The 25522-nt window shown below is 59.2% G+C and overlaps 1 protein-coding gene across 4 annotated transcripts in view; it reads left to right on the top strand.

Moving 5' to 3' along the window:
• Window positions 1–25522, top strand: part of COL16A1 (collagen type XVI alpha 1 chain) — a 51890-nt gene that overhangs the window by 13673 nt on the left and 12695 nt on the right. For 2 of the 4 annotated variants that reach the window (XM_044390478.3, XM_057305263.1), the window contains exons 24-59: window positions 140–175; window positions 402–437; window positions 519–629; window positions 989–1033; window positions 2804–2839; window positions 2997–3041; window positions 3323–3454; window positions 4205–4240; window positions 4447–4554; window positions 4871–4993; window positions 5101–5154; window positions 5369–5410; window positions 5751–5786; window positions 5876–5929; window positions 6103–6171; window positions 8006–8059; window positions 8149–8175; window positions 8910–8969; window positions 9153–9200; window positions 9333–9386; window positions 12550–12603; window positions 12827–12859; window positions 14819–14935; window positions 15023–15064; window positions 15156–15242; window positions 16035–16079; window positions 17006–17050; window positions 18804–18857; window positions 19449–19502; window positions 20104–20157; window positions 21743–21787; window positions 21904–21957; window positions 22274–22309; window positions 22667–22729; window positions 24966–25037; window positions 25226–25279. In XM_044390478.3, the coding sequence (XP_044246413.2) occupies window positions 140–175; window positions 402–437; window positions 519–629; window positions 989–1033; window positions 2804–2839; window positions 2997–3041; window positions 3323–3454; window positions 4205–4240; window positions 4447–4554; window positions 4871–4993; window positions 5101–5154; window positions 5369–5410; window positions 5751–5786; window positions 5876–5929; window positions 6103–6171; window positions 8006–8059; window positions 8149–8175; window positions 8910–8969; window positions 9153–9200; window positions 9333–9386; window positions 12550–12603; window positions 12827–12859; window positions 14819–14935; window positions 15023–15064; window positions 15156–15242; window positions 16035–16079; window positions 17006–17050; window positions 18804–18857; window positions 19449–19502; window positions 20104–20157; window positions 21743–21787; window positions 21904–21957; window positions 22274–22309; window positions 22667–22729; window positions 24966–25037; window positions 25226–25279 (2115 nt within the window). The remainder of the gene's footprint in view (window positions 1–139; window positions 176–401; window positions 438–518; window positions 630–988; window positions 1034–2803; window positions 2840–2996; window positions 3042–3322; window positions 3455–4204; window positions 4241–4446; window positions 4555–4870; window positions 4994–5100; window positions 5155–5368; window positions 5411–5750; window positions 5787–5875; window positions 5930–6102; window positions 6172–8005; window positions 8060–8148; window positions 8176–8909; window positions 8970–9152; window positions 9201–9332; window positions 9387–12549; window positions 12604–12826; window positions 12860–14818; window positions 14936–15022; window positions 15065–15155; window positions 15243–16034; window positions 16080–17005; window positions 17051–18803; window positions 18858–19448; window positions 19503–20103; window positions 20158–21742; window positions 21788–21903; window positions 21958–22273; window positions 22310–22666; window positions 22730–24965; window positions 25038–25225; window positions 25280–25522) is intronic. The other 2 variants (XM_044390479.3, XM_057305262.1) reach the window with 2 other exon arrangements.

Below are 25522 nucleotides of genomic sequence, written 5' to 3'. Positions count from 1 at the left end.
TGGGGTGGAGCCAGCCCTTATAGTGAGTGAGGCTGTGCCCTCCTCCTGGGATTGGGTGTTGGTTGAGGGCAGGGCTGGGTTAGGGTCCTCGGCTTGACTCCCCACCCCACTCCACTCCCTCATCCACACTTTCTTTCAGGAGGGCCTGGGAGCTGTTGGATGGAAAGGTGATCGGGTAGGTACAGGAACTTTTCAGTAGGGTAGCTTAGCCTGGCCTAATTTCCTCCATCTATTACGTGGGTTGATGGGCCCCGGCTCTGGGTGCCCACCTTGAACCCCATAGGACCCCTGGGTATTTGAAGGGTCTGTGGTGTATAACACTGCTGTCCTTACATATGGCTAGGAAGTTTGGGGTGCCCCAACAGGCCCAGCCTCAGCCCATAAACCTTTTCTCCCTGTAGGGAGACCCTGGCATCCAAGGCGCCAAAGGAGAGAAGGTAAGGGACCACTGGTCCCCTGGCTGCCCCCCACCCCATGACTGCTGGGAGCCTTTCTGATTCTTTCTCTTCCTTCCCCAGGGAGACTCTTGTTTGTCCTGCAGCTTAGCTGTAGGGACCCATCATCTTGGGCCCTCCACAGGGGCCAAAGGAGATGTGGGCTCCCCTGGCTTCGGTTTGCCTGGCCTTCCGGTGAGTGACTAGCTTGGCTCAGTCCAGCCCATCTTTGCCACACCGGTGACCTCCCTTTCTCCTCCCGCTCTGAGTCTCAAGGCAGAGACCAGGAAGGAGGCCCCGAAGCAGGTGTCCCAGGCCTGCAGCCTCGTATCCCTCTCCATCCCTACACTGCCCCAGGTTGCTTGCTCCGGGGGCTCCCTCTTAGAACCTCCATGTGCCCGGCTCTATAACAGAAGGAACTGCCTAGCTGCCTGCAGTCGTGGCATTCGTCATTCCAGGCTGGCCTTTCTCTTTCTGGGAGGCTGCTGGGACCATGGTGTCTTGCAGGGGTGGGAGTGGGAAGAGGCTCTAATTGTGACTTGATTGTTTTTCAGGGGAAAGTTGGGGCTCCAGGGCCAGCAGGGCTGAAAGGAGAGAAGGTGAGATCTGAGTTAGCTGTCAGGGACACTAGGACTTCTTGGCAGGGAGGCAGGAAATAGGGACGAGACAGACAAGAGATCAAATCCACAGTGAAAAAAATTCATCAGTGCTTTGCAGATGGAAGTCAACGAACTTATCTGTGAGAGCCCTCGTGCTCTCCAAGGGAATTCCTTGCTGTTGTATTTTTATTTTATTGATCATCTAAAACAATTAGGCACACATAAGACTACCTTTTAATAAAATAACCATATTTAACTATCCTTTGCCACTTACCATGTGCCGGGCGCCGCTGCAAGCGCTCGCGCATGGATTCACTTGTTTCGCCCTCCTAAAACCCGATGGGGGAGCTACTCCATTCTTCTCGTTTTACGGATCAAGAATTGGAGGCAGAGAAGGCCAAGTCCGTTCCCCAAGGTCACATGGCTGTTTGGGAGTAGAACTGGGATCTGCGCCTAGGAATCTGGCTGGAGTCTATAATCTTCGCCACTCGGCTGGGTCACCCGATTTCGGTGCCCGTGTTGCCATTTGTGTTTACAGTTGTGGCAGAGACAAATGACAGTGTTCCTCACATGAGGGCTTCTGTGCCGGGGGGTGGGGGGGGATGCGTGTTCGAGGGTGACAAACACCACAATGTGTGTTCAGACCCCCTCTGTCAGGCAGACCCCTCCTGGCAGTGCTCAGCGGGAGCTTCTGTACCCCCACCTCCCAGCGGCTTCCTCTTCGGGCTGCCCTGTCTCAGTAAATGGCCTGTCCCCAGCCCCTCCGGCCCCAAACCTGCAGCCTCCTGGAACCCTGCCTGCCCCACACCCTCGCCTCCATCTGACAGTTCTGTCAACAGCAACTCTGTCAGCAGCCCCCCTGCCCCCCCTCCTCTCCACCTGCACGAGTGCCCCCGTGGTCTGAGCCCCAGCGGGGCTCCCCTGCCTGCGGCCACCGCAGCCCATTCACGGCCCCTTTGTCGTCCGGCAGCTAACATGATGTGCCCTTGTAAAAAGAACGCGGGTTTCACTATTTCCCTGCTTAAAACCCTTCATGACAGACTCAATACCAACGTCCTGCTATGCCTAACGAGACCCCGGACGACCAGCCCCTGCCCCCTTTCTGCTGGCTCTCCTCTCCCTGGTTCTCGGGCTTTAGATGTGTGGCTTCCTTCCCCTCTGGACCAACTCTTAGATTCTGTACTTCTGGCTCCCACTCTCTAGCACATTCTTCCTCTCTACCCTCCCCTGCTTTCGCTGGCTGGCCTGATTCCTGTCTTTCTGATAATAGTCGTGGTCAACACTTCTCTGACCACCCTGTCCAAAACGGCCTCCTCTGTTTCATCTCCCTGCCTGTTCCCTTCGCAACACTCATCACGGTTTACAGCTGCTGTGACTTCAAAAGGTTCCGGTTGTCCCCACAAGTACGCAAACTCCACAAGGTGGTTGATGCGCTGCTCGCCGCCTCCGCCCGGTGCCTCGGCCCGTGCACGTCCAGCGAATAGCTGTCGGATAACTGAAAGAATGATCTTTGTGTGCCGGGTGAAGGCTGCGTGCGGGGCTGGGATTCTGTGAAGTGAGGCTGGGGGCGGGAACCTGCCACAGACTCTCCTGGGAACCTTGGGGGAAATCCCCTTTCCGTCTCTGGGCCTCAGTTTCCCTCGCCAGGAAATGAGAAGGCTAGTCAGTCTAGAATTCCTCACAGGCTACTTTTGCGGTTTGTGGTTTGGGACTGACCCAGCCCCTGTCACGCCGCCTCACTCTGACCCTATGTTCTCTGCTTTGCTCCAGGGTAATTTTGGGGAGGCAGGGCCAGCCGGCCAGCAGGTGAGTGTGCTCGGCATAGGACAGCTTTGGGCAGAAGGAAATGTGGGAGGTGCTGCCTGCTGCGGGGGGGGGGGGGGGACAACAAACCTGGACGGTGCCCAGCATAGTCCAGGCAGGTGCTAGGCTTCACACATGGCTTTTTTTTTTAATCACGCAGGGGCCACCAGGGCCAGTGGGACCCACAGGCATCAAAGGGGAGAAGGTGAGTCTGGGAACATTCTCCCGCTGCGGCCAGGGTGAACTTCCTCAGCGCACACTTGCCCTAATTCAAGCCCTTCAAGACTCCCCACTGCTTAGCGTGGCACTCGAGACCTTGGTGACATGGCCCCCACGCTCACTTCTTACGTGTCCTCCCACCCTCTCTCCTGAGAGATCCCTTGCCCAGCAGAAGTGCTACGTCAGGCCCAGCTCGATGCCCCAGGCCCCAGATCCCAAGTCTGGCCCAGGATCCCTGCCCCCCAACCCTGTGTCCTTGCTTGGCAGGGGGAGCCTTGTGAGCCATGTCCAGCCCTGTCCAGGCCTCAGGATGGGGACAGCTACATGGTGGCCTTGCCTGGCCCTCCTGGAGAGAAGGGAGAGCCCGGGCCTCCAGGCTTCGGCTTGCCAGGAAAACAGGTGAGCTCCTGGGTTGTTGCGGGCGGGGCTCCAAGGAAGGGAGGGACCCCTGCGTGGCTCTCTGGGCTCCCTGGACAGCGGGGAGTAGGTGGGAGTATGTGGAAGCGTCGGTGCTTCTGTCTCCAGAGGAGGTTGGCCTCAGGGGCCTCAGTCCTTCATCCTGGGACACCGTCGGGCAGGGCGCACAGAGCACCAACCTGAGACCAGACAGGCCTGGGTTCAAACTCCAGCTCTGCCTTCTGCTCACTCTTTGACTTGAGCAAGTTGCTTCTCCTCTCCGTGCCTCTGTTTCCTCTGCGTGGCATGGTTGGAAAGCCTCGGGCTGTGTGCGTGAAACACTTGGCAGAGCGCAGGAAGCCATGGCCACCACGGGGCCCGTTATCGTTACCGCTTGATGGCTGGCCGCCAGCGCTGGCATAGGGTGCGCCCTTTGCCATGCACTGCTTCACGTGTACCCGCACATCAAACCTCACAGGGACTCTACAGGCGACAGGCCAGTGCCATTTTGCTCACCCCTGTTGACAGATAAGGAAACCGAGTCACAGAGAGGTTAAGGAACTTGCCCTGGGTCATCCAGGCAGGACCCTGGCTCGTCTCTTCCCTGCATCTATACAGTATGGCTTCCCTAAAATGGGAGCAGAGAGTTTGGTCTGTTCGGCGTATTGCTGTAGTCCCTGGGTCTAACACAGTGCCGGACACGTAGGGGTGTCCGCTGTGAGTGAACGGGTGCTAGAAATGCTTTCTCCCCAGGGCAAGGCTGGAGACCATGGACTGAAGGGGCAGAAGGTGAGAACCTCGTGGGCATGGGTGGGCACCACCTGTCTGATGAGCTTTCCACCTCCTTTTCCCTATTGCCCCGCGCCTACTCTCTATTCCCTTGCAGCTCCCAGCCTCAGCCCCAGCCCCAGCAAAGGGCTCCGAGTGTCTTTAGTTCCCAAGAGGGCAGTCTGCCCCCAGCTGGGTGTGCCCTCCTTGAACCCAGCTTCTTACAGGGTGATGCTGGGAATCCTGGAGATCCTGGAGTGCCAGGCACCACCGGGCAGCCAGGACTGTCGGGAGAGCCTGGGGTTCGGGGTCCCGTGGGCCCAAAAGGAGAAAAGGTCAGTCGGGCAGGGGACGTTTTGTTGTGTGAACAAAAAGAAATCAGGCTGAGAGTTAATGAGGTGAAGGACTGCAGAGTCAGGCTGTGAGCCTTACAAGTTAACCAGAGTCACTGGGTGGAGAAGCCTCAGCTCTTCTTCACGGCAGGGAGAAGAGCAAAGACTGTCAGGGGCTGTTTTGATCTCCCAGACTGAGGTGGGGGAGGTGGAGGGGCAGAGCTCTTAGAGGGGCACAAAGACTCCCTTTCTGATGCCTCCTCCTGGCCTGGCTGCCAGCCTTGGCTCTGAGCTCCTGGCTGTGCCCATCTCTGACCAGGGTGATGGCTGCACTGCCTGCCCCAGCCTGCAGGGGACAGCGATGAACATGGCGGGACTGCCTGGGAAGCCTGGCCCCAAAGGAGAGCCGGGGCCAGAAGGTGTGGGCCGGCCTGGTAAACCGGTGAGTTCCTGCTGCCTGCCCTCTGGTCTTTCCCTGCCTGAACTTTGTCTTCTCTACCACCCGCACCGTTTCCCCTGCGGGACCCATGGGCCACTTGTATCATTTAGGGCCGGCCTGGTCTACCTGGAGTTCAAGGGCCCCCAGGACTGAAAGGTATCCAGGTATGTGTGCGTGGGGGGAGCCTGGGCTGCAGGTATGTGTGGTGAGGGTAGGGGTGGGCACATACATAGGGCCATTGGGCCTGGAGTGGGGAAGATCGGCTACAGAGTAGGGAGAAGGGGGAAGTAGGGAACTTAAGGGGGAAGAGGCTGGGGAGGGAGGTTTTAAGGGTGAGTGGGGAATCTCAAGTCAAGGATTGTCCTTCTTCCTCTTCAGGGAGAGCCTGGGCCTCCAGGAAAGGGAGTCCAAGGGCCCCAGGTGGGTTTTTAGGCTTCCCTTTGCCTACCTGCCCCCCAACCCTCCCCAACACTTCCATTAGCCAGCTGCCCACTCCTATCCATCCCCAAAACTACAAAGCTCTGCCTGCCCTCAAATGCTCAAGGGCACAGCTCTGGGATAAGGAATTGGGCAGCAGCCCTGGCCTGCCGTTACTTCTGTGGAGGACACTGGCTTGGCCCCCTGCCTCTCTTATCCTCACAGTCTTCCTGGGGAGCTCTCTTGAGTTTGGGCTGGTAGATGCCCCACCCCAGACCGGGTATGCCAGTGGGACAGGCTGGCTGGGGCAGCTGTGGCCCAGTCTGTGTTTTCTGACTTGCAGGGGGAACTGGGAGTCCAGGGTTTGCCTGGTATTCAGGTACGTCTGCTTTGGGCCTCGAGGAGGGCTGGGGGCTGGGAAGGGGCCGCTTTAGGATAAGGGTTAGCTGACTGTGCTTCCATCTGCAGGGACTTCCAGGACCTCGGGGACCACCTGGACCCGTTGGAGAGAAAGGCGCCAAGGTGAGCCTCTGCCTCGTCGGGCACTAGCCCTGTGGTGCTTTGGAGTGCCTTGGCTGAGGGGACAGGGCACATGGGACCTGTGACATGCCCACCACAGGGCCACCCAAGACCTGGTCTGATGCGTCTCACCTGCCTGATTGCCCTTGGTAGCCTCCGTGTCCTCTCTTCCACAGGGCTCTCCGGGACTGAAAGGAGCCGCTGGGCCTATGGGGCCCCCTGGTGCCAGTGTCTCTGGGCCTCCGGTAAGGGTCCTCTGTGCTCTGTGCTCTGTGCTGGAGGCTTGCTGGGGCCAAGGCTCTTACTGCTGGGAAGAGGGCACAGGGCTGACCCCACGGGGGGGTCCTGGCGGCATGGGGGATGGGAGGGGAGAAGCCCAGCTTCCGAGAAGGAAGACCACACTTTCTGGATGGGGGCACCTGACTAATGACGTTACTGATCACCTCCATTTCGGGAACAGTGACTGCTGAGCCTGGTGCTAAGCTCTAGACCCACAGAGATCTGCTTAAACCTCACAATGGCCCTGAAAGGGAACGGCTGTTATTGTCCCTGTTTCATAGATGAGGAAGCTGAAGGCCAGATAGCGAGGGGGCAGAGTCAGGACTTGAACCTAGGTCTGTCTGACTCAAAGCATGTATGTGAACTCCCTCACCCCCACTTCAAACCTCGGGCCTTGGGGGATCTTCTAAATGGGTGCGGCCCCATTGAACTACCCATAATGATGAAAATGTTCTGTTCTGCTCTGCCCGAGCCGCAAGTGGTTACCGAGGGCTCGAACTCTGGCCAGTGTCACTCAGGAGTTAAATTGCAAATTTCATTTAATTTTAATTAATTTAAATTTAAATGAGCACATGCAGCTATGGGCTACCCTACTGGACAGCACAGATCTCTCTAGACCAGCAATACTTCCAACCTCATTACCCTCAAAGACCTCTCTTTATGACCGTCCCACCAATGAGTCCCGTGCTTTGAAAGATGTGTCTATTGAACAAATTGCAGAGATTAAATAATAAGTGCATTTCCTCATTTTCATTCATCAAATACCCGTGTAATAGTCAGCTTCCGCTCCACATGAACCCACTAGAATGTTACGAGATGGTATAATTCTAGCCTAAATCAAAGAAATGTTACCTTTCAGCCAGCCTGTGCCATGCCGGGTCGTGGGCAAGTGTGTAATTTTTCTTGGGCTTTTGGTGCTGTGGAAAATAGCCCCGTGAAAGTTATCTTTTCTATCTTCACGGATCCCTAGAGAAATTCCAGTTCCAGTTTGGCAATCACTGATAGAGTCCTCCCAAGGGTGCACGGAAGCCCAGAGGGGCCGGGTCCACGCCGTCAGTCTGTATGGCCCAGTAGAGCTGGACCGTCAGGCTCCCGGCCTGTCCCAGGGAGCCCCAGGGGAAAGGCAGAGGTGAAAGGCGAAGGCAGTCCTGGTCCTCATGGAGCTTTCGGGTCCCTAGTGTGAAGGTGGAAGAGCCCACAGAAAGGCAGACTTCTCCAGACCTTCTTCCCTCAGGCTGAATCCCACCCGGGAGGCTTTCCAATCTCAGCCCCACACACAATGCTAGTTGTGTGATCCCAGACAAGTGACAGCCTTTCAGAGTCTCCAAATCCTGGGTGATCAAATAAGAGCAGAAATTTCTATCTCCTGCTAAGTCATCTGAGATAACCTTTGTGATAGAATGTGTGTCAAGCATGAAAGGGAGAGACAGAGAGCAGGGGCCTTGGGCCCCCGGTAGCCGGGTGCAGTCGCGCCGGGGGGGTCTGTTACAAAATTTCCTTAGGCTGGAGTTTCCTCACCTGTCAAACAGAACAGTGCTGTCCTGCAGGGCTGGGGGGGGGGTGTCCCACTCAGCGTTGTCTGACAGGCACTTGGCCCGGTGTCTGACACCCAGAAGGTGCTCAGGAAATGCCAGTCTTCCTGCTTTCTCCACTCCTTGTCTCCTGTGCCAGAGTCCCCTCCTCGAGGCCATGGGCACTGGGACACAGGCTTCTGCTTGTCCTATCGCCCTCGCCTGCAGGAGGGCCACGTGGCTGGCTGCAGTCCAGGCTCCCCGCTGACCCTGGGCTCTCTCCCCTCAGGGCCCAGATGGGCAGCAAGGACAAACTGGACTTCCAGGAGCCAGAGGGACTCCGGTGAGTACAGGCTCTCGGGGCAGCCGGAACCTATGGCATCTTGCTTTCACACCCCTATCTACTCACCTTGCTGTGTTTCTTCCCGGCAGGGTGAAAAGGGACCTCAGGGAGAGAAGGTGAGTCCCAAGGCCCTGTGGCCAATACTGTGGGGGAAATTAACCGCCCCTGTAGCCCCGCCCCCAGCCGAACCTAGACACGTGGTGATGGCTCCGGACTGGAGGGCAGAAGCCGAGGGGTCATCCTGGTCTCCTTGCTACCGCCAGCTTCCTGCTTCCAGGAAGCGGGGGCCCCGAACACGTCTCACTTCACCTGGTTGCTGGCCCAGGGCACAACCAGGATCCCAGGAGACCCAGAGAGCTCCAAGGGCCCCATGGGGGCAGCTGCATTTGCAGATGGGGCCTGAGTCAGAGGCTGGGGCAGGCGCTAAGCTGGGGAGGACCAGCAGTGAGAGGGCAGAGACGTGGGGGGCTGGGCCTGGCCAAGGGGAGTGGGAAGGCGGCCAAGCCTCGAGTGTCTGGGAGGCAGAACACCTGTGTAGCAGCAGACGCTGAACCCACACCGACAGGGGGCACTCAGGGGCTAAGGGCTTCCCGTGCGGCAAGAGCTCTGTACGTTCTTCCATTCCACCCTCCTGACAGTCTCCGCATTTGGTGCTCTCACCCTCATCTTACAGGTGAGGAGCCTGGGACTCAGCAGGCTGAACAAGTTGCCCCAGGGCACGATCATAAGAGGCGGATCCTGGATTTAAACCTGGCCTCTCCACCCTAAAGCCCGTGCTGTCTCCCAGGTGTTGGTTTCCAGAAGGTCCTCCATCCTCGCCACCCTCTGACAAAAGCTCTTGTCTTTTCAGGGCGAGCCAGGGGAGTGTTCCTGCCCCTCTCGAGGGGACCCCATCTTCTCTGGCATGCCGGTAAGTGGTGCTGAGAGCCCTCCCCCCAGCCGGGGGAGAGGCCTGGCTTCCTGCGGTGGCTCAACATGCGAGGGCACCGCAGGGCTTTGCGCCCCAGCCAGCTGCCTCCCCACGCAGCCCTGCGCTTGGTGTGGACGTTGCCTATAACCTCTCCCTTCTTTTGCGACCCCCACTCCCACCCAGGGTGCTCCGGGACTTTGGATGGGCAGCTCCTGGCAGCCGGGCCCGCAGGTGTGTGTCGCTTGTCTCCTCTGCCTCTCCACTTGTCCGCCAGCACCCCGCGGCTTGCCCACCCTCATGCTGCCGCCCCCAGCGGTGGGGCAGAGCCTTCTTTGGGGTCTGATTACTTCTCCTCTCCTTCAGGGTCCCCCGGGTGTTCCTGGACCACCTGGCCCTCCTGGAATGCCCGGGCTACAGGTAAAGGGGGAGAGGAGAATGGGAGTCTGGGAGGCAGGGTGGCGGGGTGGCAGGGCTCTGGCTCTGTGCTGGCCCCTGCGTGTGCTGCGCCCCCACTCAACACCTATGCGTACCGTCCTCACTCCTCTAGGTTCCTGCTCCCCAGACAGCATGGGGGAGGCCCACTGATCCCTTAGGGCAGGCTGTGGGCAGTCCTAGCCCTTTCTTGAGGAATGCCCTGCTGTGTGCTGGCCCAGGCACCCTACCGACACCTGGGCCAAGCTCAGGCTAAGGTCAGGCCTTGGTCCGGAACCCAGGATCTGGATCAAACAATCCCTTACACCGGCATGGCGCTCCTGTCTTTTGGAGCAGCGTGCAGCATTCATTCATGCAAGGAGGGAGGAGGAGGATAAAGCGGGGTGTGGGGTCAGAAAGTGGGAGGAGGGCAAGGAAGATGTTCGAGAAGAGTGTTGGAAAGAATCCAGGCTTAGAGGAAATGAGTGAGTAAGCCCATGAGGGAGAGCATTCCTGATAGTGAAAGCAGCAGGTGCAAAGGCTCGGGGGCGGGACTGTGCCTGACAGTTGGGGGACTAGCAGGGAGGCCAGAGCCAGTGATGGGAGAGCAGTGGGAGTGGAGATCCGTGCGACGCTGTGCTGAGAGAGTGCGTTCCAGTGCCCGTCAGCCTGACTTTGAATCCCAGCTCTGCCATGTGCTAGCGGTGTGGTGCCGGGCAAGTCACCTACCCTCTCTGTGTCTCAGTTCCTTCATCTGTTAAGTGGAGATAATTATAGCACGGACCTCATGGGGCTTTTGTGAATTTTAAACAAGTTAATGCGTGCAAAATGTGTAGAACCATGCCTGGCACATAGTAAATGCTTAGAAGGCATGAGCCATCATTATTATTTTATACCCATTCTCTCGTTCATTGGAGTCTTACATCAACTCCGATAGGCAGATGGTGTTCTCCCTAAGTCTCAGCTGGGCAAACGGGCTCAGAGAGGTGAAGTATCTTGTCTGAGGTCTTCGGGCTCAGAATTGGCAGCGCTGGACTGGGCTTCGCCAGCACCGAGCATTTCCTCTTCCCTGCCGCTGCCTTGCGGGACAGCTCCCTGGCGGCCTACGCACCGGGCCCGGTTCTCTGAAGGTCCTAGGAGGGACAGACAGTGGCTTCTGCGTGTCTGGCTCCCAGCTCCCGAAGAAGCAGAGCAGAATCACGCGGAAGCTTTTTACAAACTACTCCCTCCCTCCCCCTCGCCCCGGAGATTTTATACAGTTCCCCCGCTGCCACCCTGGGGCGAGAATCTGTTCTGGTGAGTCCCCATTGCTGATGGGAGTCTCTGCCGGGATCCAATTCTCTCTGTCTCATCAAGAGCTCAGAACCGGAGCCAGCTCTCAGTCCCCCATGGGCCAACCACACATTTACCAAGTGTCCCAGCCTCCTGCCGCACCACCAGGAAGCAGGAATCTGTCTGCAGGGGTCTTGCAGTTTGCTTGGGGAAGCATGAGAGTCATTTCAAAGTGACCCATTAACAGGCTGATGGAGTGTGAACCCTGCCAAGACATGCTGGGGGAACAAGGCAGAAAAGAGTGACTGCAGAGTCTGGTCCCAGGCACCGGAGTCCTCGCCCAGTGCCAGTGCCGGAGACCAAGCCAAGGCTGCCACTAACAGGCACCTGCCCTGTGCCAGGCAAGATGCAGCTCTTCCTCGCCAGGTCGGCCCTGCGGTCCTTTCAAGGAAGGGAGGGTCCGGCAGCTCCCGTCTTTAGGCTCAGAAACGGGCCCAGAGATAGCATTTATTTGCCCAAGTAACGAAATCTCCTGGAATCCTCTATCCATTTCCCAGAAGGGGAAACTGAGGCAGCGAGGTCAAGCAATGTGCCTGAGGCTACATAGTTAGTAGCCAGTGAGTGGGTAGCTCTTGGCTTCTATGGTAGGACAACAGGTGGGATATTTAGTTCCAGGAGGGCAGGGAAAGAAAATCACCAAGTATCAGGCTTGAACTCACACATGGGCAACAGCAAGTGGAGCAGGCGGATTTAGGTGCATAAGGATAACGACCAGGTTCAAGGCCTTTTCCCTGTGCCGGCCACTGTCCTGAGCCCATTACCCTGTGAACTCACTCAGGGTGCAGAGGGAGGGGCGCAGGAGCTTGTGGGAGGGAGGCTGCCTCCAGTCTGCCTTGGGCCTTGGTAGAACCTGGCCTGGAACAGGGCGGGCTTGCCGGGGAAGGTGGCTGGGTTCTGTCCTGGGAACCGGGACTTGAAGGGAGGCCAGCTCTCAGAACGGGCCAAGGAATTCCCGTGCGGGGAGTGCAGGGCGTGCAGCGGTGCATTCACTCAGCCTGTATTTAATGCCTGCCCCCTCTGTGTCGGGCACTGGGGATTGAAAAGGGATTGAAAAGGGAACATATCCTCCGTGGGATAATATGCAAATGTGCATCCTGAGCCTGCAGGGGCCACAGGGAGTCTGGGTGGCAAATACCTCCTCACAGTCACGGTCTCCTTTATACTTCACCACAGAGGTTCCCTGTTTCACAGATAAGGAAACTGAGGCACAGGGATTTTTTTTTTTTCCAAGTAAGCTGCCAGAAGTTACCTAGGTAGTCGGTGTTCGCACCTGCATAGGTCTGGTTCCCAAGCCTCCACCTTGTTGTGTACACGAGTGTTCTGGGGAATGTCTTTTGGGGAGGGTGCTGGAATCGTGGTTAAGAGAGCAGGGATTGGAGCCAGGGGTCCTGACTCTTAATCTCACCTCTGCACTTGGCTCATCTTGTGACCTCGGGCAAGGCACTTAGTGTGTCTGAATTCTTTGTTCTAAGTTGGGTGGGATACCACCTAGCCCACCAAGGGCACTGAATCAGTGAGATTCGATAGGAAATGGACAAGCACTGAAAGAAACATGGTTACTTACAAGGTTGAAGACCCTCTGTCCGATTTCTGACGTTCCGCTAACATGTAGGGAAAACTTCCTGTTGGACTGCTTTTGGGGGTCACCCTCCTGGGCCTCCTCAATGTTCCCCCCAAATGGTCTGGAGATTTAGAGCTAAGCATGGACGCCAGCCTTGTGCCCGCCGGGCTCTCGGTGCTGCAGGAAGAGAAGGGGCATGGGGCTGGGGGCATGAAGCAGGGTGGCCTTCGGGCTCAAGAGAAGAGTCCACTCACTCACGTCTCTTCCTGGCTGCAGGGAGTGCCTGGAAACACCGGTTTGCCCGGACAGCCCGGGCTAACTGCGGAACTGGTAGGTACCAGCCTGGGTCACCGTACAGCCCCCTCCTTGCCCTTCCCAGGGCTGAGCTGGCCGTGCCAGCTCCCTTAGCTGCAGTGGGGGCCCTCTTCCCTCCCTCCTGCGAGGCAGGGAGAAGCCAGGGTGGCATGTGGCTTCCTGAGGCTCCCCCTGATCCCGTAAGTCTCCATCCCCCTTCCCCTCACCTGCCTGAGCCCTCCTGTCTTGTCTCCTGCAGGGATCCTTACCAATTGAACAGCACCTCCTTAAGGTAAGAGGGTAGTGAGGGAAGGAGGAGGAATTGGCAGAGAAGCTTCCTAAGGGGATCGTTGTAGGAAGTGCTCAGCACTGCGCAGGGAGAGCTGCAGACGGGAGCTGTTTGCCATGAATGTGCATTCTCCAAGCGGCTGTCTCAGAGGGCCTAGCACAGTGCCTGGCGAGTAACGAACCCTCAGTCTTCCTTGCTAAACGTGTGTTTGAAGGAATCCTGCCAAGGTACCCCCATGGTGGATGTTGGGGGCAGTTCCTGCCCCAAGGCCTGCCCATAGGAGCCACCAGTGAGGCCCTGTACCACCCTGGTCACACCAGGGCAGGGTCTAGAGGCTTCTAGAGCAGAGCGGGAGGGTGAGAGTGCACATGTGGGGTCCTTAGGCACGGAGCCGTGGAGGTTACTTATGTTCTTTGACGGGACTGGGTTGGGGGCCTGGAAGAAGGCTTCAGCTGTCCTCTGGTCAATCCAGAAAGAATCCAGGGAAGAAACAGGATTTCAGGAGCAGTTCTAGTGGTGCAGGAGAGGGGACATGAGGTCCTGACAGGGTCGGCCCGTGCCAGTGCTGTCAATAACGTCAAGACCACACTGAGGGCTCTGGCCTGGTCTGGCCTCCCATGCCGGGCACCAGGGGTGACATGGGCCTCACTTGCTCAGTCACCTCTGGAGATAAGATCTGGATTCTCCTCTCCTCCAGCTCAGCATCCTCTGGGGTCCCTCCAGAGCCCCCACCCCATCCTGGTCACCCCCGTCTAGTACCGGCTAGCCAGTGTCCCGGACCTCCCACTTTCCCCGTGGGTCCTGGTCAGGCCAGAGTCTGAGGACCACCTGCCCCGTTCCCGCTCTGGACAGCAGATGTCTCCAGAAGCAGCTTGCAGTTGGGTTAACCTCCTGACGGCCACTATGGGTTGGATCACAGTAGAGTGTGGCAATGAAACCCCCGTTCTTCTCCCTGAGGCTCCTGGCAAGCCAGGGATCCCCCATGTCTCCTGCCCCTGGGCACATGATCACATGACCCCAAGTGCAGGATTTGGCATGTTTCTGTGTCACATGTCATCTGACGGCCTCTTAACCAAGTGGTCTGTGGAGGAACCCAAACTGGAACTCAGTGTGGTCTGGAGAAGGAGTCAGACGGCACCCCAGAAGAAGCCTGGGCCCGTGGACCAAGTGCCAGCTCTGGCCTCAGCAGAGTGGGGTCCAGCACGGGCCCCCACTTGAGACAAGTCATGCTGTGTCTTCGCGCATCGGCTTTCTCATCTCCAGAATGCTTACCAGATTACCTGCCTCACTGCACTGGCAGGAGTGAATGGGACCATGAGCACAGGCCTAGTACGATGGCTAGCATCATGCGTGCTGAGTCAGTGCCAACCACTATCACTGGGCTGGGCAGTGCACAGTGAACGTGGAGCAGGGGCTCCTGCCCAGGGGTCCAGGGACACCCTTCCATGGGTGGGCGAACCGGGGAGCCCGTGACAGTCAGGATCTGGGGGGGCAGGAGGGCCAGCCGCACCCCAGAGGGTGTCTGCAAAGGGTCTGGCTCCTCCTGCAGCCGCTCCTTTGCGCCCTTGGGCAGAGAAGCTGGTGTTTGGAGCCGGCCTTTGCAGCCCGAATCCTCGTGGCGTGTCCTCACAGTGGGTGCAGGTTGCAGGAACAGCCGGGACAGATGGTCCCTCTGCGGGCCCCTCCACCTCCTCCCACACGCCTGTCTGGAAAGTGGCTCTGGCTTGGCCCCACAGAGCTGCTTCCTGGAGGAAACTCAAAGCCAGTGCTGGGATTGGGTCCCCTGAGGATGGAGCAAAGCTGCCGCAGAGATGTGGCTGGGGAGAGAGAGGGTGTGGGTGGGGGGAGGGGGGGGAGTGCCGGGCGGGGTGCCCTGGCTGAGTTCGGGCTGGGGTTCCCCCATTCGGCCCGCCCTGGCCTCCTGGGATTCATGCCCCACTGCCCTCTCCTTTTTCTTGTCAGAGCATCTGCGGGGACTGCGTCCAGGGGCAGACAGCCCACCCGGTGGCATTCCTGGAAAAAGGAGAGAAGGGAGACCAGGGTATCCCCGGCGCACCAGGCCTGGACAGCTGTGCCCGGGTAGGAGGCTGGGCTCCGGGGTGGCTTGGTGTGGGGAGAGCACCCGGCTGCCTCGCTTGACGGAGGGCCTCCTGTTGTCCCCCCCAGTGCTTCGCAGAGCGGGAGCGCCCAAGAGCTGAGGAGGCCCGGGTGAGTGTACCCGTGCCCGCTCCTTGCCTGTGCCCCGGGCCCTGCAGGGAGGGCCCTGGCTGCTCAGCTCACCATCCCCGTCCCACTCCAGGGAGACAACAGCGAGGGGGATCCAGGCTGTGCGGGGAGCCCCGGCCTGCCCGGTCCTCCGGGACTGCCCGGCCAGAGAGGAGAAGAGGTAAGACCAGGGCCCGGCCGGTGTCTCCACGCAAGTGGCCCTCAGTTCCTGGAGGGGGGGGGGGGCAGTTTCGTTCCTGCCAAGTGTCCTCCTGGGCCCTCTGGTGGCTCCCTGTCTCTTGGGAGTCCTTCAGGGGCCTCCCAGTCCCAGATCACCTGGCACCTCTCACGGCTCGGAGTCCCTCGCTCTGTTGGCACACTGGCTGCTCTCGGCCCAGGGGATGCCCTTCCACCCCCTCCAGCCGCTTCCTTTGCCCGCAGCTCCTCTCCGGGGCTCGCTCCTTCGCCCCTTTGCTCAGATATCACCTTCTCAGGGACACCTTCCCTGCTCTCTCGCAAACTGACCCCCCACACATACACTAACCCTGGAACCCCTAGGCCCTCCATGCAGTGCACGTGTCACCCTCTGAAGACCGTGCATTTCATTCATTTAGAACATTCCACACGCATCTACTGAGGACCATGGGCCAGCCCCTGTTTTATTTGTCACTGCCCACCTCTTCCCTAGAGCGTCGGTGCCACGTGGCAGGGATTTTTATGTTTGGTCTATTTCCGTGTCCCCAGCACCTGGACTAGTGTCTGGGACATAATAGCTGCTCAATAAATGTTTGTTGGATGATTGAATGAACAGAACGAAAGGTTTAACACCAGCTAAAATGGGCCTGCTTTGCCACCTACCACCCTCTGCGGACTCGGGCGGTGGGAGGACTCGAGCTGGGGGGAAGGCCACAGAGACCCTGGGGCTCTGTGGGGCCTGAGCCTCTTCTTGCATTTCCGTTGGCTTCCTTTGCAGGGTCCGCCTGGCATGAGGGGCTCCCCGGGTCCTCCAGGCCCTATCGTAAGTATCTGCGGTTTCCTGGCCCACTTGAGAAGCTCTCGAAGGGGTCATAATGCCCAGACACCGTTCTGCTGCCTTGTACCCAGGAAGCTGGGCAGGGCAGAAGGAGGGAAATTCTACCGCCCGCCCCTCGCCCTCATCAGAGCATCTGTGGGGACTGTAGGCTCCCACCACCCAAGCCCCTGGAACTGGTCTGCTCCGTCCCGCTGTGCCTATGCTCCCGCTTCGGGGAGGCCCTCAGGCACACCCTTGTCTCCCACTCCCCATCCCTACAATGTCCTGGACAGTGGACCCAGGCTCCCCTGGCGGGAGGGCCTGAGCTTCTGGCTCATGGTCTCGGCTGCCAGGAAAGTGTGTGGCAACCCGACCAGATCTCTTCATGCCTCCATGCCACCGGTCGCTACGGGGGTCAGGGGCTAAGACCGAACAGCCCTGCGTCGCTCTGTAGGGCCATCTCTAGGACAGGTCTACAAAGGCCAGGCCAGGGATGTCTCCCCTGGAGTCCTCTATGGTGTTGCCATGGCGGGAAACTAGAAGTGCCCAGGAAAGACTGGAAGAACTGAAAACGCTTTCTTTGGAGAACAAGTGGCTGGTGGGAGCCACCTTAGAAGCAAGGAGCCACCCAGCTGGGGACATCTGGAGGTCAGGTGGCAGGCACGATGGGCTTGCACTCCAGCAAGGGTGTCCAGCTGGACTCGGGAGGCCTCGGCCAGGGCCGTGTGACTCTGGGGGCTGTTTCTCATCTCTGCTGATGGCGGAGCCATTCTTCCTGGAGCCAAGGGGGAGGAGCGGGTGTCTTCAATGAGTCTCTTTTCCAGCTGCCTTGGAAATATTCCTGTGACCTCCTCTCCCCATGACCTCCTGCCCCAGACGATGCCCAGGGTTACCGTGCCTATGAGTTGTGACCTGCCTGTTTCTCCCACCAGGGCCCCCCAGGTTTTCCTGGTGCTGTTGGCTCCCCCGGATTGCCTGTAAGAACCTAGCGCTGCTTGACCTCCCCTTCCCCCCCGCCAGCCAGGTCTCTGTGGCGTTTGCTTGTCTCCCTTCCTGTGGAGCCCTCGCCCCTACCGCCTCCATGTTTGTCTTTGTCCCCTGCAGGCACATAGCGACACGGGTTCTCTGCGGTCCCAGCGGCTTGGACATCTTCCCAAGTCTCCGACTTCTTTCCCTTTTCCCTTCTCCCTCTGCTCCTGCTTCTTTCATCTTCTCTCCCCTCTCCCCACCTACAATCTCCTTTTTCTCTCGCCCAATCCCACATCACTCCTCCCCACCCAACCCCCAGGCCTCGGAGCTGTATTACCTTCTTCTTTGAAGCTGGTGCCTCTAGGGGCCTCTTGATTCCTCCCTTCTCACTTCTGCCTCCTGCTTCTCCCACCTTCGCTATCGACTGAAGATTTGCTGGAAGTAGTTCTTGGGGCCCTGCCAGGCACCTGGCACAGAGCCCGGCAGAGATGCCAAAGCTTCAGGGCCCCACATTGCAGGCTGGCACAGGTGGCTGGCCCGCTGCTTGGCAGGGCCGTGCCGAGCCACCCCGCGGATCCGAAGGGAGCCGTGCTTGCGCCTTTCCCATCGTCCTAGAGGAACCTCCCAGCTTCCTCCTCTGACTCTCCTCTTCCTCGGCTCCAGGCCCCGTCTGCTGGCCCAAGGCTGGGTGATGCCAGCCGGTTGGGTGTCCGGGTGTCATGGGGCCCGGCGCCTCCGTGCCCGGCGCCGCTGCCTGCTCCTCCCGCCAGGTGTCGTTACCTGTTCTGCCTTCGTCATCGTCACAAGTGTGTTTAAATCATCCCCATCCTCACTGTTGCTCCCTCCCGGGTCACGGAAACTAACTGCCTGTTTGTCAGATCTGGTGTTCCTGGGGCCTGGCTCCACTCCTCCCAGGCTTGGCGATGGAGGCTCAGGGAGCAGGGCCCCTCCTTGTCACCGCTCCATCTGTCCCCACGTCCTCATCCTGGCCGGACCTTGTCTGTTTCTGCTTGCTTGGGTGAAGGGGCCATCTGTCCGTCTAGCCATCTGTCTTGTGTTGTGGAAAGGTTTGGGCACCATCTCTTGAGGGCATGAGGGAGAAGGGGCGGACGCAGCCCCCTTAACGCTGCGGCGAATCCACGAAGGTCGGGGTGAGGCCTGAGGGGTGGGGGCTCTGGCTTCCATTGAAAGTGATCTCCCTTTCCACCCTAAAACGTGACAGGGATGGCTCTGGAGGGAGTGGTCTGCTCTGGGGGCCTGCCCGTGTCTCTCCCCTGCATCCCTAAAAGGAGGTGATTTGTTGGGGGGGGGGCAGGTAAGTGTCGGCCATCCAGTGATACATTTGGTCAAACAGCACCACTGTAGGGGTACCTCTCCTCACGGTTGCCCCTGAGGGGCGCACACATGTGTCAACCTCCTGAAGGTACAGCCCCGCCACTTCCCGAAGTAGGGCACACCAGTGACAGTCACCGGCCTGAGAGGCACCCCCTGGGGGTCACCTCCCTGGGGGGGCACATCTCTGGAGTTACCTGTCTCGGGGGTATGCGCTTGAGAGGCACCCCTATGTGGGAGTCTACATCTCTCACAGTTATCCTTCTGGGGTACACCCGCGGTCACCTCGCAGGGGACCCTAAGGGAGGGCATCAGTGACGCCCAGCTGTGCCTGGACTGGGGACAGAAGGCTGCAGGGCAAGCAAAAGGAGCTGGGGGCTGGGTGGGGACAGACTTCCCCTGCAGGTTCTTATGATTTTTCTCTCCAAGGGTCTTCAAGGAGAGCGAGGCCTCAGGGGCCTGACAGGAGAGAAGGGGGAACCGGTAAGAGGGGGCCGGCAGGGGAAGGCAATGGGTGAGCAGCCTTGGGGAGGCAGAGGTGGGGCCCCCCGGGGATGGCTGCCGAGTAGGGGACGGGCGGTGGACTCCTTTTGAAACTCGCTGCCCCTGATCCCTCAGATTGGGGGTCTTTGCACCCCCTCGGGATCAAAGGAGGCTGATCTCCTTGTGCCCTGACCCCCTGGACAGAGCAAACAGCCCTGCCCCCAGCTTCCAGCAGCATCCTGGGGGCTCTTCTCCCTCGCTCCTCCTACATCGGCCTTCAGTTACCCCTTCCACGCCCCACTTCTCTTGCTCTCAAACTCATCCTCCCAGCTCTGGGCCATTTCTTCTGGCTCAGCTCCCAGGTCCTGGCTGGGCTACAACTTGTCACCCAGCCCCAGGCTTGTGATGGTGGTCTCAGCCAGAGGGACCTGGGCCTTTGGGAGCCGGCCCAAGGTTGTGGCTGTCCTGGGATGGGCGTGCGTCTGCTCAGTGGGCAGCTCAGGCATCCTAGCTATGGCTACTCTTTTTGCCCAGGGAGGGGGGAAACAGAAATGTTGGGGAGCTGGTCCATAATTTTACCTTTCTTTGTAGGGTCCTCCAGGGCAGCCTGGCTACCCAGGTGCCATGGGCCCCCCAGGACTGCCTGTGAGTAAGGGGAAGCTGGCTCTGGGGGTAGCAGAGCCTGGGGGTGGTGGTGAGGGCGGGGCCAGGCTGGCACATCCCCCAGCAGGCTCCCTCCCTTCCAAGCATTTCAGCCTGTGCCTCTGCCAGGCCATCCATCTGTCTGTCCATCCATCCATGCAGGTCTCCCCAAAGCCCCTGTGGTAGTGCAGCATGGCCCTGTCACTCCACTTGGGAGGTTGACTGCAGCCACTGCACACAGAGGGCCAGACTCTCCGAGCACCCAGATCCCAGGCCTGAGCTCTGCCTCCTGGAGAGTAGGGCAGGAGAGGTGGGGAGACCACCCAGACCCCAGGACTGAGCTCTGCCTCCTGGAGGGTAGGACAGGAGAGGTGGGGAGACCCAAGGAAGACTACCCTGGGCAGGAGGCTGCTGGGTGGGCGTGTCCCCGCTTTTCACTGAGGCTGCAGTGGCGTGTAGGGAGCAGCCCCATCCTCCTCCCCCAGCCGTCGTCCTCGGTGCCATCTGCCTGTCAGTGCCAGCTTGTGCCAGCTGCAGTCCCCACCCCTCGTATTAGCGCCATGACGGCGGGCCACGGGGCTAATTCAGCTCTCTCTCTGCTCAGGGCATCAAGGGGGAGCGGGGCTACGTCGGGCCCCCAGGAGAGAAGGGAGAATCGGTGAGTCGTGAGTCGCAGCTCAATGTGGGGGGAGGGGCAGGAGGAAGAACTCCAAATGGAGCAGTCCCTGCCCCGCCTCCACTGCCCCCCCACCCCCCCGGACTTTCCCAGCAGCCTTCGAAGGGAGAGACCTGCCCCCTGCTTCCCTGCCCCCTGAGTCACTCCAGCTGCGGCGCTGGCTGGCCGGCAGGAAGCTGCTTGCTGCGGAGGGGAGGCTGGAGGGAGGATCCCAGCAGGTTTTGTGGAGATGGGCTGGCCAGGGCCGCCAAGGGGCAAGGGGCCTGGAATCAGCCGGCAGGAGAGCCTCCTCCTTCTCTGCAAAGCCGGGCGGGGGCGGGGCAGGCGGGGGACCCTCGACCCAGCGTGGAGCCTGGCCTGACCCCGCAAGCCCAGAGCCACCCTTCCAGGCTAGGTGAGCGCAGGGGCCGGGGCTGTTCTCAGGTGAGGACATCCCATCCGTGAGGTTATCCCTGAGGCTTGGGAAGTGACATGGCTCACCCAGTATGCTGCCCTCAGTGAGTGAGCGAGTGAGTTAGGGCAGAGTCTGGACTCGCACCCACGTCCGGCTGAGACCAACCTGCCAAACCTTAGTCTTACCTTCCCCTCACAAGTTGGTGAGGCCTGGGTGCGATGTAGGAGGCCCTGTGCGCATTTACTTAATAAGAGACACTCCTCTGGGGCCTTCTGGGTGCCAGGCTGTCCTGGGGGTGCCACAGTGAGTAAAACAGGCACTTGTGCCCCTTGACGTCAGGAGCCCACATTCCAGTGAGGGAGGCACATAACAGATGAATAAGCCAATATATATAAATGATGAGAAAGCAATGGAGAAAAGAGAGCAGGGTAAGGGGCTGGGTGGTGTACAGCATGCTATTAGGCAGAGGATCAGGAGGCCTTTCTGTGAAGGTGCTGTTTGAGCTGAGCCTTGAATAGAGTGGGGACTGGGGGAGGGCACAGGCTTATCTATCCTGGGGAATCCCGAAGGGGGAGGCCATGGGTGGGGGCACCTCAGGAAGAGATCAGAGCCATCTAATCCCTTGGCAAGGTTTTAAGAGCCCCAGAAAGGATAGAGGAACAGTAAGCATTCTAGGGAGAAAGGACAGCCGTGCAAAGGCCCAGGGGTACAAATGTAGAAAGTATGTTCAGAGAATAGCCGTCTGACCAAGCAAGGCAGAAGATAAGACAGGGAGAGGGAAATGAAGCACGAAAGGGTGAGTCGTACCAGATCACAGGATGCCTCAAAACCCAGCACTGGTGGAAAATATGTACCTCATTCAGTTGCACAGAGGGGAGCCATGGAAGGCTTTGGAGCAAGAGTATTATAATCAGAGCTATGTTGGAGAAGAAGAGATGGCAGCCAGTTGCTGGCTGGATTGCAGTGAGCTAGGAGGTGGCAGGACTAGTTAAGAGGCTGGTTCAATAGCTCAGGCAAGAGAAGGGAAGCTGGAGCAAACCAGGGGGAGGAGTCCTGCCGGCTTAGAGCAGCCTCCCACCACGTCCCGTCCTGTCCCGTCTACTCTCTGCCCCTGTCCCCTGATCTCCACCTCCCCCAGTCAGAGTGACTGATTCTGCTCCGTCATGTCCCCAGGGCCCACCAGGATCTGAAGGCCTCCCAGGTCCCCCAGGCCCGGCGGTGAGTGAAGGAGGAGACAGGGGACTGTGGACATGGGGACTCCTGGTCCGGGCCCAGCCCTGGGGTCTAAGGGAAGAAAGACTGGGTTCCAGCTGCCTTGTTCTCTGTGGTGACAGGGTCCCCGAGGAGAGCGAGGCCCCCAAGGGAACTCGGGAGAGAAGGGCGACCAGGTGAGTGACCATGGGACCTGGCTGGCTGTCCTGACCATGGGGGAGAGCTGGAAGGGGGGTGGGCACAGGGAAGGGGCTGGGTCTTCTCTCTGGTGGCCTCCCATGTGTAGGGGTGACCAGCTCTAGCCTCCAGCCCTCACCCATCCTTGTAACCTCCTACCTTGTGACTAGAGCTTCACCTGCTGGGTATCTTGGGCAGAGTGGAGGACAAGGCCCCATGGCTCGAGGCAGCCTTACCCGGTCACTCTTTCCATCCGGGCTCCCAGGATGGAGAGAGAGGGCGGCACAGCACACTGTCCCTTGCTTCTTCCCCTAGGGATTTCAAGGCCAGCCAGGCTTTCCCGGCCCACCGGTGAGTGAAGACACAAAGCCAGCCCTGTCTATGTGGTCCTATTTGGGAGGGGCAGGCCTGACCTGACCAGGCCAGGCTGGGCTAGGATGGGCCTGGGGAGGGGAGGGAAGAGGCATGGAGGAACAGCCTGGGTGGCCAGGCCTGATTCCAGGAGCCAGGACCTGGAGGGCAGAGCCTCCTGGGTGGGCCCCAGCGCCGCAGGCCAGCCAGCAGTAACACTCCTAGGTGGTGTTTCTAGGAAGTCAAAATGCATCAAAATGCATCGTATTAACCATAGTGAAGCAGACCCAGGAGGAAGGAAAAGGAGCACCCCCTCCAGCTCCACTCTCATTCTGGCCTGCTCCGTTGTTGATGTAGGGTCCCCCTGGATTCCCAGGCAAAGCAGGAGCACCCGGCCCACCTGGACCCCAAGCGGAGAAGGTGAGTGGGACCCCAAGTGGGCCACAGCCACAGATCTGAGCCATGCAGCTCCCATACCCCATTCCACCCCGACGGTCGGGCCTTTGGAAATTCAAGAACTGGCTCAGTTATGTCAACGGTGGGGAAAGAGACCTCCAGCCTAGACTCAGCAAGTGCCACAGGGCCACAGACCCGTGGCCCCAGCAGGGCTGCTGGGCCCAGGATGCCTGCCTTGCTGCCCAGTGTCTGCCTGCTGGGAGCCGGGGGTGGGCAGGAGGCAGAGGGCTGTGTGAGAGGTGGTGACTGGAGCGCAGTGGGCTGGCTTCATCTCCAGGGGGATGGGGGGATGAGAGGGGGAGTTGCTGGGGGGAGGAGGGAAGCACATCCAGACTGTGAACCCCGGAGTCCTGAAGCCAGAGCAGCTCTGGCCATTCACCTTCCGGGTCTGACAACAGCAGGAACGGAACATGCGCAGATTGTCCTCAAGGGCCCAGAGAGGCAGACATGGCCTGCGGGCTGGTGACAAGGGTCGGAAGGAGCGGCAGCCTGGGGGGTGCCCACACTGGCTGCCCCTGGGCTTGACTTGATAGCTTGGAGACTAGCTCTGCCTTGGTCTGGGGGCTGACATCCCTGTCTCAGCCCAACCTCTGGGCTCCCTGGAGGTGATGGTTGGGTAGAATAATGAGGCCCCAAATTGACTTCTAAGCTTGGGGTGAGGGCCTTATGACCCACAGGGCGAGGCAGGGAGCCTGCAACCTTCGGGGGGAGCCTCTTTCCTCTGAAAACAGACATAGCACAACTGGCAGAGCTAGAAGGGCCACCTTGGTCTAACTTCTCGCTGTCCATGTGAGGCAATGAGGCCCAGAGAGGCTGAGGGCATCCCAGGGGCAAACAGCAAAATAGCAACAGAACTGAGACTTCCTCCGAGCCCAGGACAGCCCCTGGGTGCCTCACTGCCAGAGCCCCGTGTGCTGACTTCGTATACCAGTGCTGCCTGCTCTTCTTAGGCTGGTCACTGCCGAGAATCCAAACCTCTGGCCAGGGGTTCTCCATCTGCGTTCCCTGTGGGACTGACATTTTCTGGGGCTGTGCTGGCCCCTCCTGGTAGCTGGTGGCATTGCAATGCCACCCGGGGCTCTCCTCCCACCCCCCATGGTGGGGGGTCTCTAGCGGTATCGTTTCCCCCTTGGCTGCAGAACAGCCACTCTCTTTCCACTAGGCTACGCGACAGCCCACCACACCAAGCTGCCCCCTTGCTTCTCCGGTCAACATTCTAGTTCACACCTTGATTCTCATCCTTCTCCTGCTTTGAACAGTCAGTGGCTCCCCAGTGCCTGTAACAGTGGTTCCCAGACTTTATTTTGAAGTCCCTGAGCCCTTTCATCACACAGAAGCTTACATGAACCCTCCGTGTATAAAACAGACGTGAGTGGAGCAGCTCTGGCTAATGCAGGGGCAGGGGTCTTGGGTCCCACCCTCTGGGCTCCCAATCGTGCACCCATCTCTGACACGCCTCCAGGAACCCCCAGGGCTCTGAGAAGTACAGTTTGAAAAGCACTGGTCTGTGAGATAGTCTAGCCCGGTGGTCAGGCCCTCCCCCATCAGGCTCTCCCTTCCTCTAGCCTTGCCTTGCACCCCCCTCCCCACACGGGCTCCACAGACACCCTGGCTCGGCCAGGCACAGGACCACTTCCAAATCTTTCTCCTTCTCTGACGTTCTCTCTGGCATGCCCTCTTCTGCTTCCCCACTTGTCCGCATCCCAGCTGTCCATCAGAGTCTAGCATCTGGTGATGCCTCTGTGATGCTTCCCCTGAGCCCTGGCCAGAGCGAGCCACTCCCTCTTCCACACGGGACTGTGAGCTTCTCAAGGACAGGGGCACCCTTTCTTCATCTGGAAGGATCGGCAGCTGTATAGTGCTTGGCACTTTGTCGGGACCGATGTGAACTGAACGTATGCCTTTACTTGGCACACGTCACTGAGCACCCACTGTGTCGGTCCCTGGGTCAAGCCTGAAGAAGATGCTAGACCGAATAGGCTCTGTCCCCTCCTCACGGAACAGTGTGGAAAGGGGGATGCTTTGTAGACGAAGACAGATCCTCTTGGGGGCGTGGTGTGGGATATATCCAGTTAGGCCAGAGCAGAACTGGGGCTGGAAACCAGCTGCCCTGACTTCCAGTAATCATCAGAACCCAGCGCCTCGTCCCAGGGCGGGGCAAGGCCCGGCTGACTTTGTTGCGGGGATGGGCTCTTTCCAGGGCAGCGAAGGGATTCGAGGCCCACCAGGCATGCCTGGTCCCGCCGGGCCACCAGGATCTCCTGGGATTCAGGTGAGTGTGTGTCCTCTTAGCCTGACGGGTATGTGCTGTGTGCACGTGTCTACATGTGGGCACGTGTGTGGGTTTAGTTGGGGTGGGAGTTGGGTGAGGGGTGGACAGGGTGGAGGGCCTGGGTCAGGTCTCTCACTTCCTAGGGCTCCAGCAAGAGTATGCAGATAATGCCGTTTTCCTGTTTCTAGGGCCCAGCTGGCCTGGATGGTCTGGACGGGAAGGACGGCAAGCCGGGCTTGAGGGTGAGATGATGGGCACCCCCTTCCTTCTTCCTCCTCCAAGAGCCAAAGTCAACGAAAGCCCAGTGAAGGAAACCAAACCCCCCAGGCCTCTGCCTTCCTTCCACCTGCTTCTCGCCACACCCCACTTCTCTGATAGGACCAGAGCCCCTTGGTTCCTCAGTTCTTCTGGTCACCTTAACCAGGTGGCATGAGCTGGGTCTCACCAAAGGCAGGCAGCCAAGGGAGTGGATTTATATCCAGAAA

The sequence above is a fragment of the Ursus arctos genome, unplaced genomic scaffold (genome assembly GCF_023065955.2).
Source record: "Ursus arctos isolate Adak ecotype North America unplaced genomic scaffold, UrsArc2.0 scaffold_32, whole genome shotgun sequence".
Lineage (NCBI taxonomy): Eukaryota > Metazoa > Chordata > Mammalia > Carnivora > Ursidae > Ursus > Ursus arctos.
Note: the sequence above shows the minus strand (reverse complement) of the source record. Positions and strands in the feature narration are given on the sequence as shown.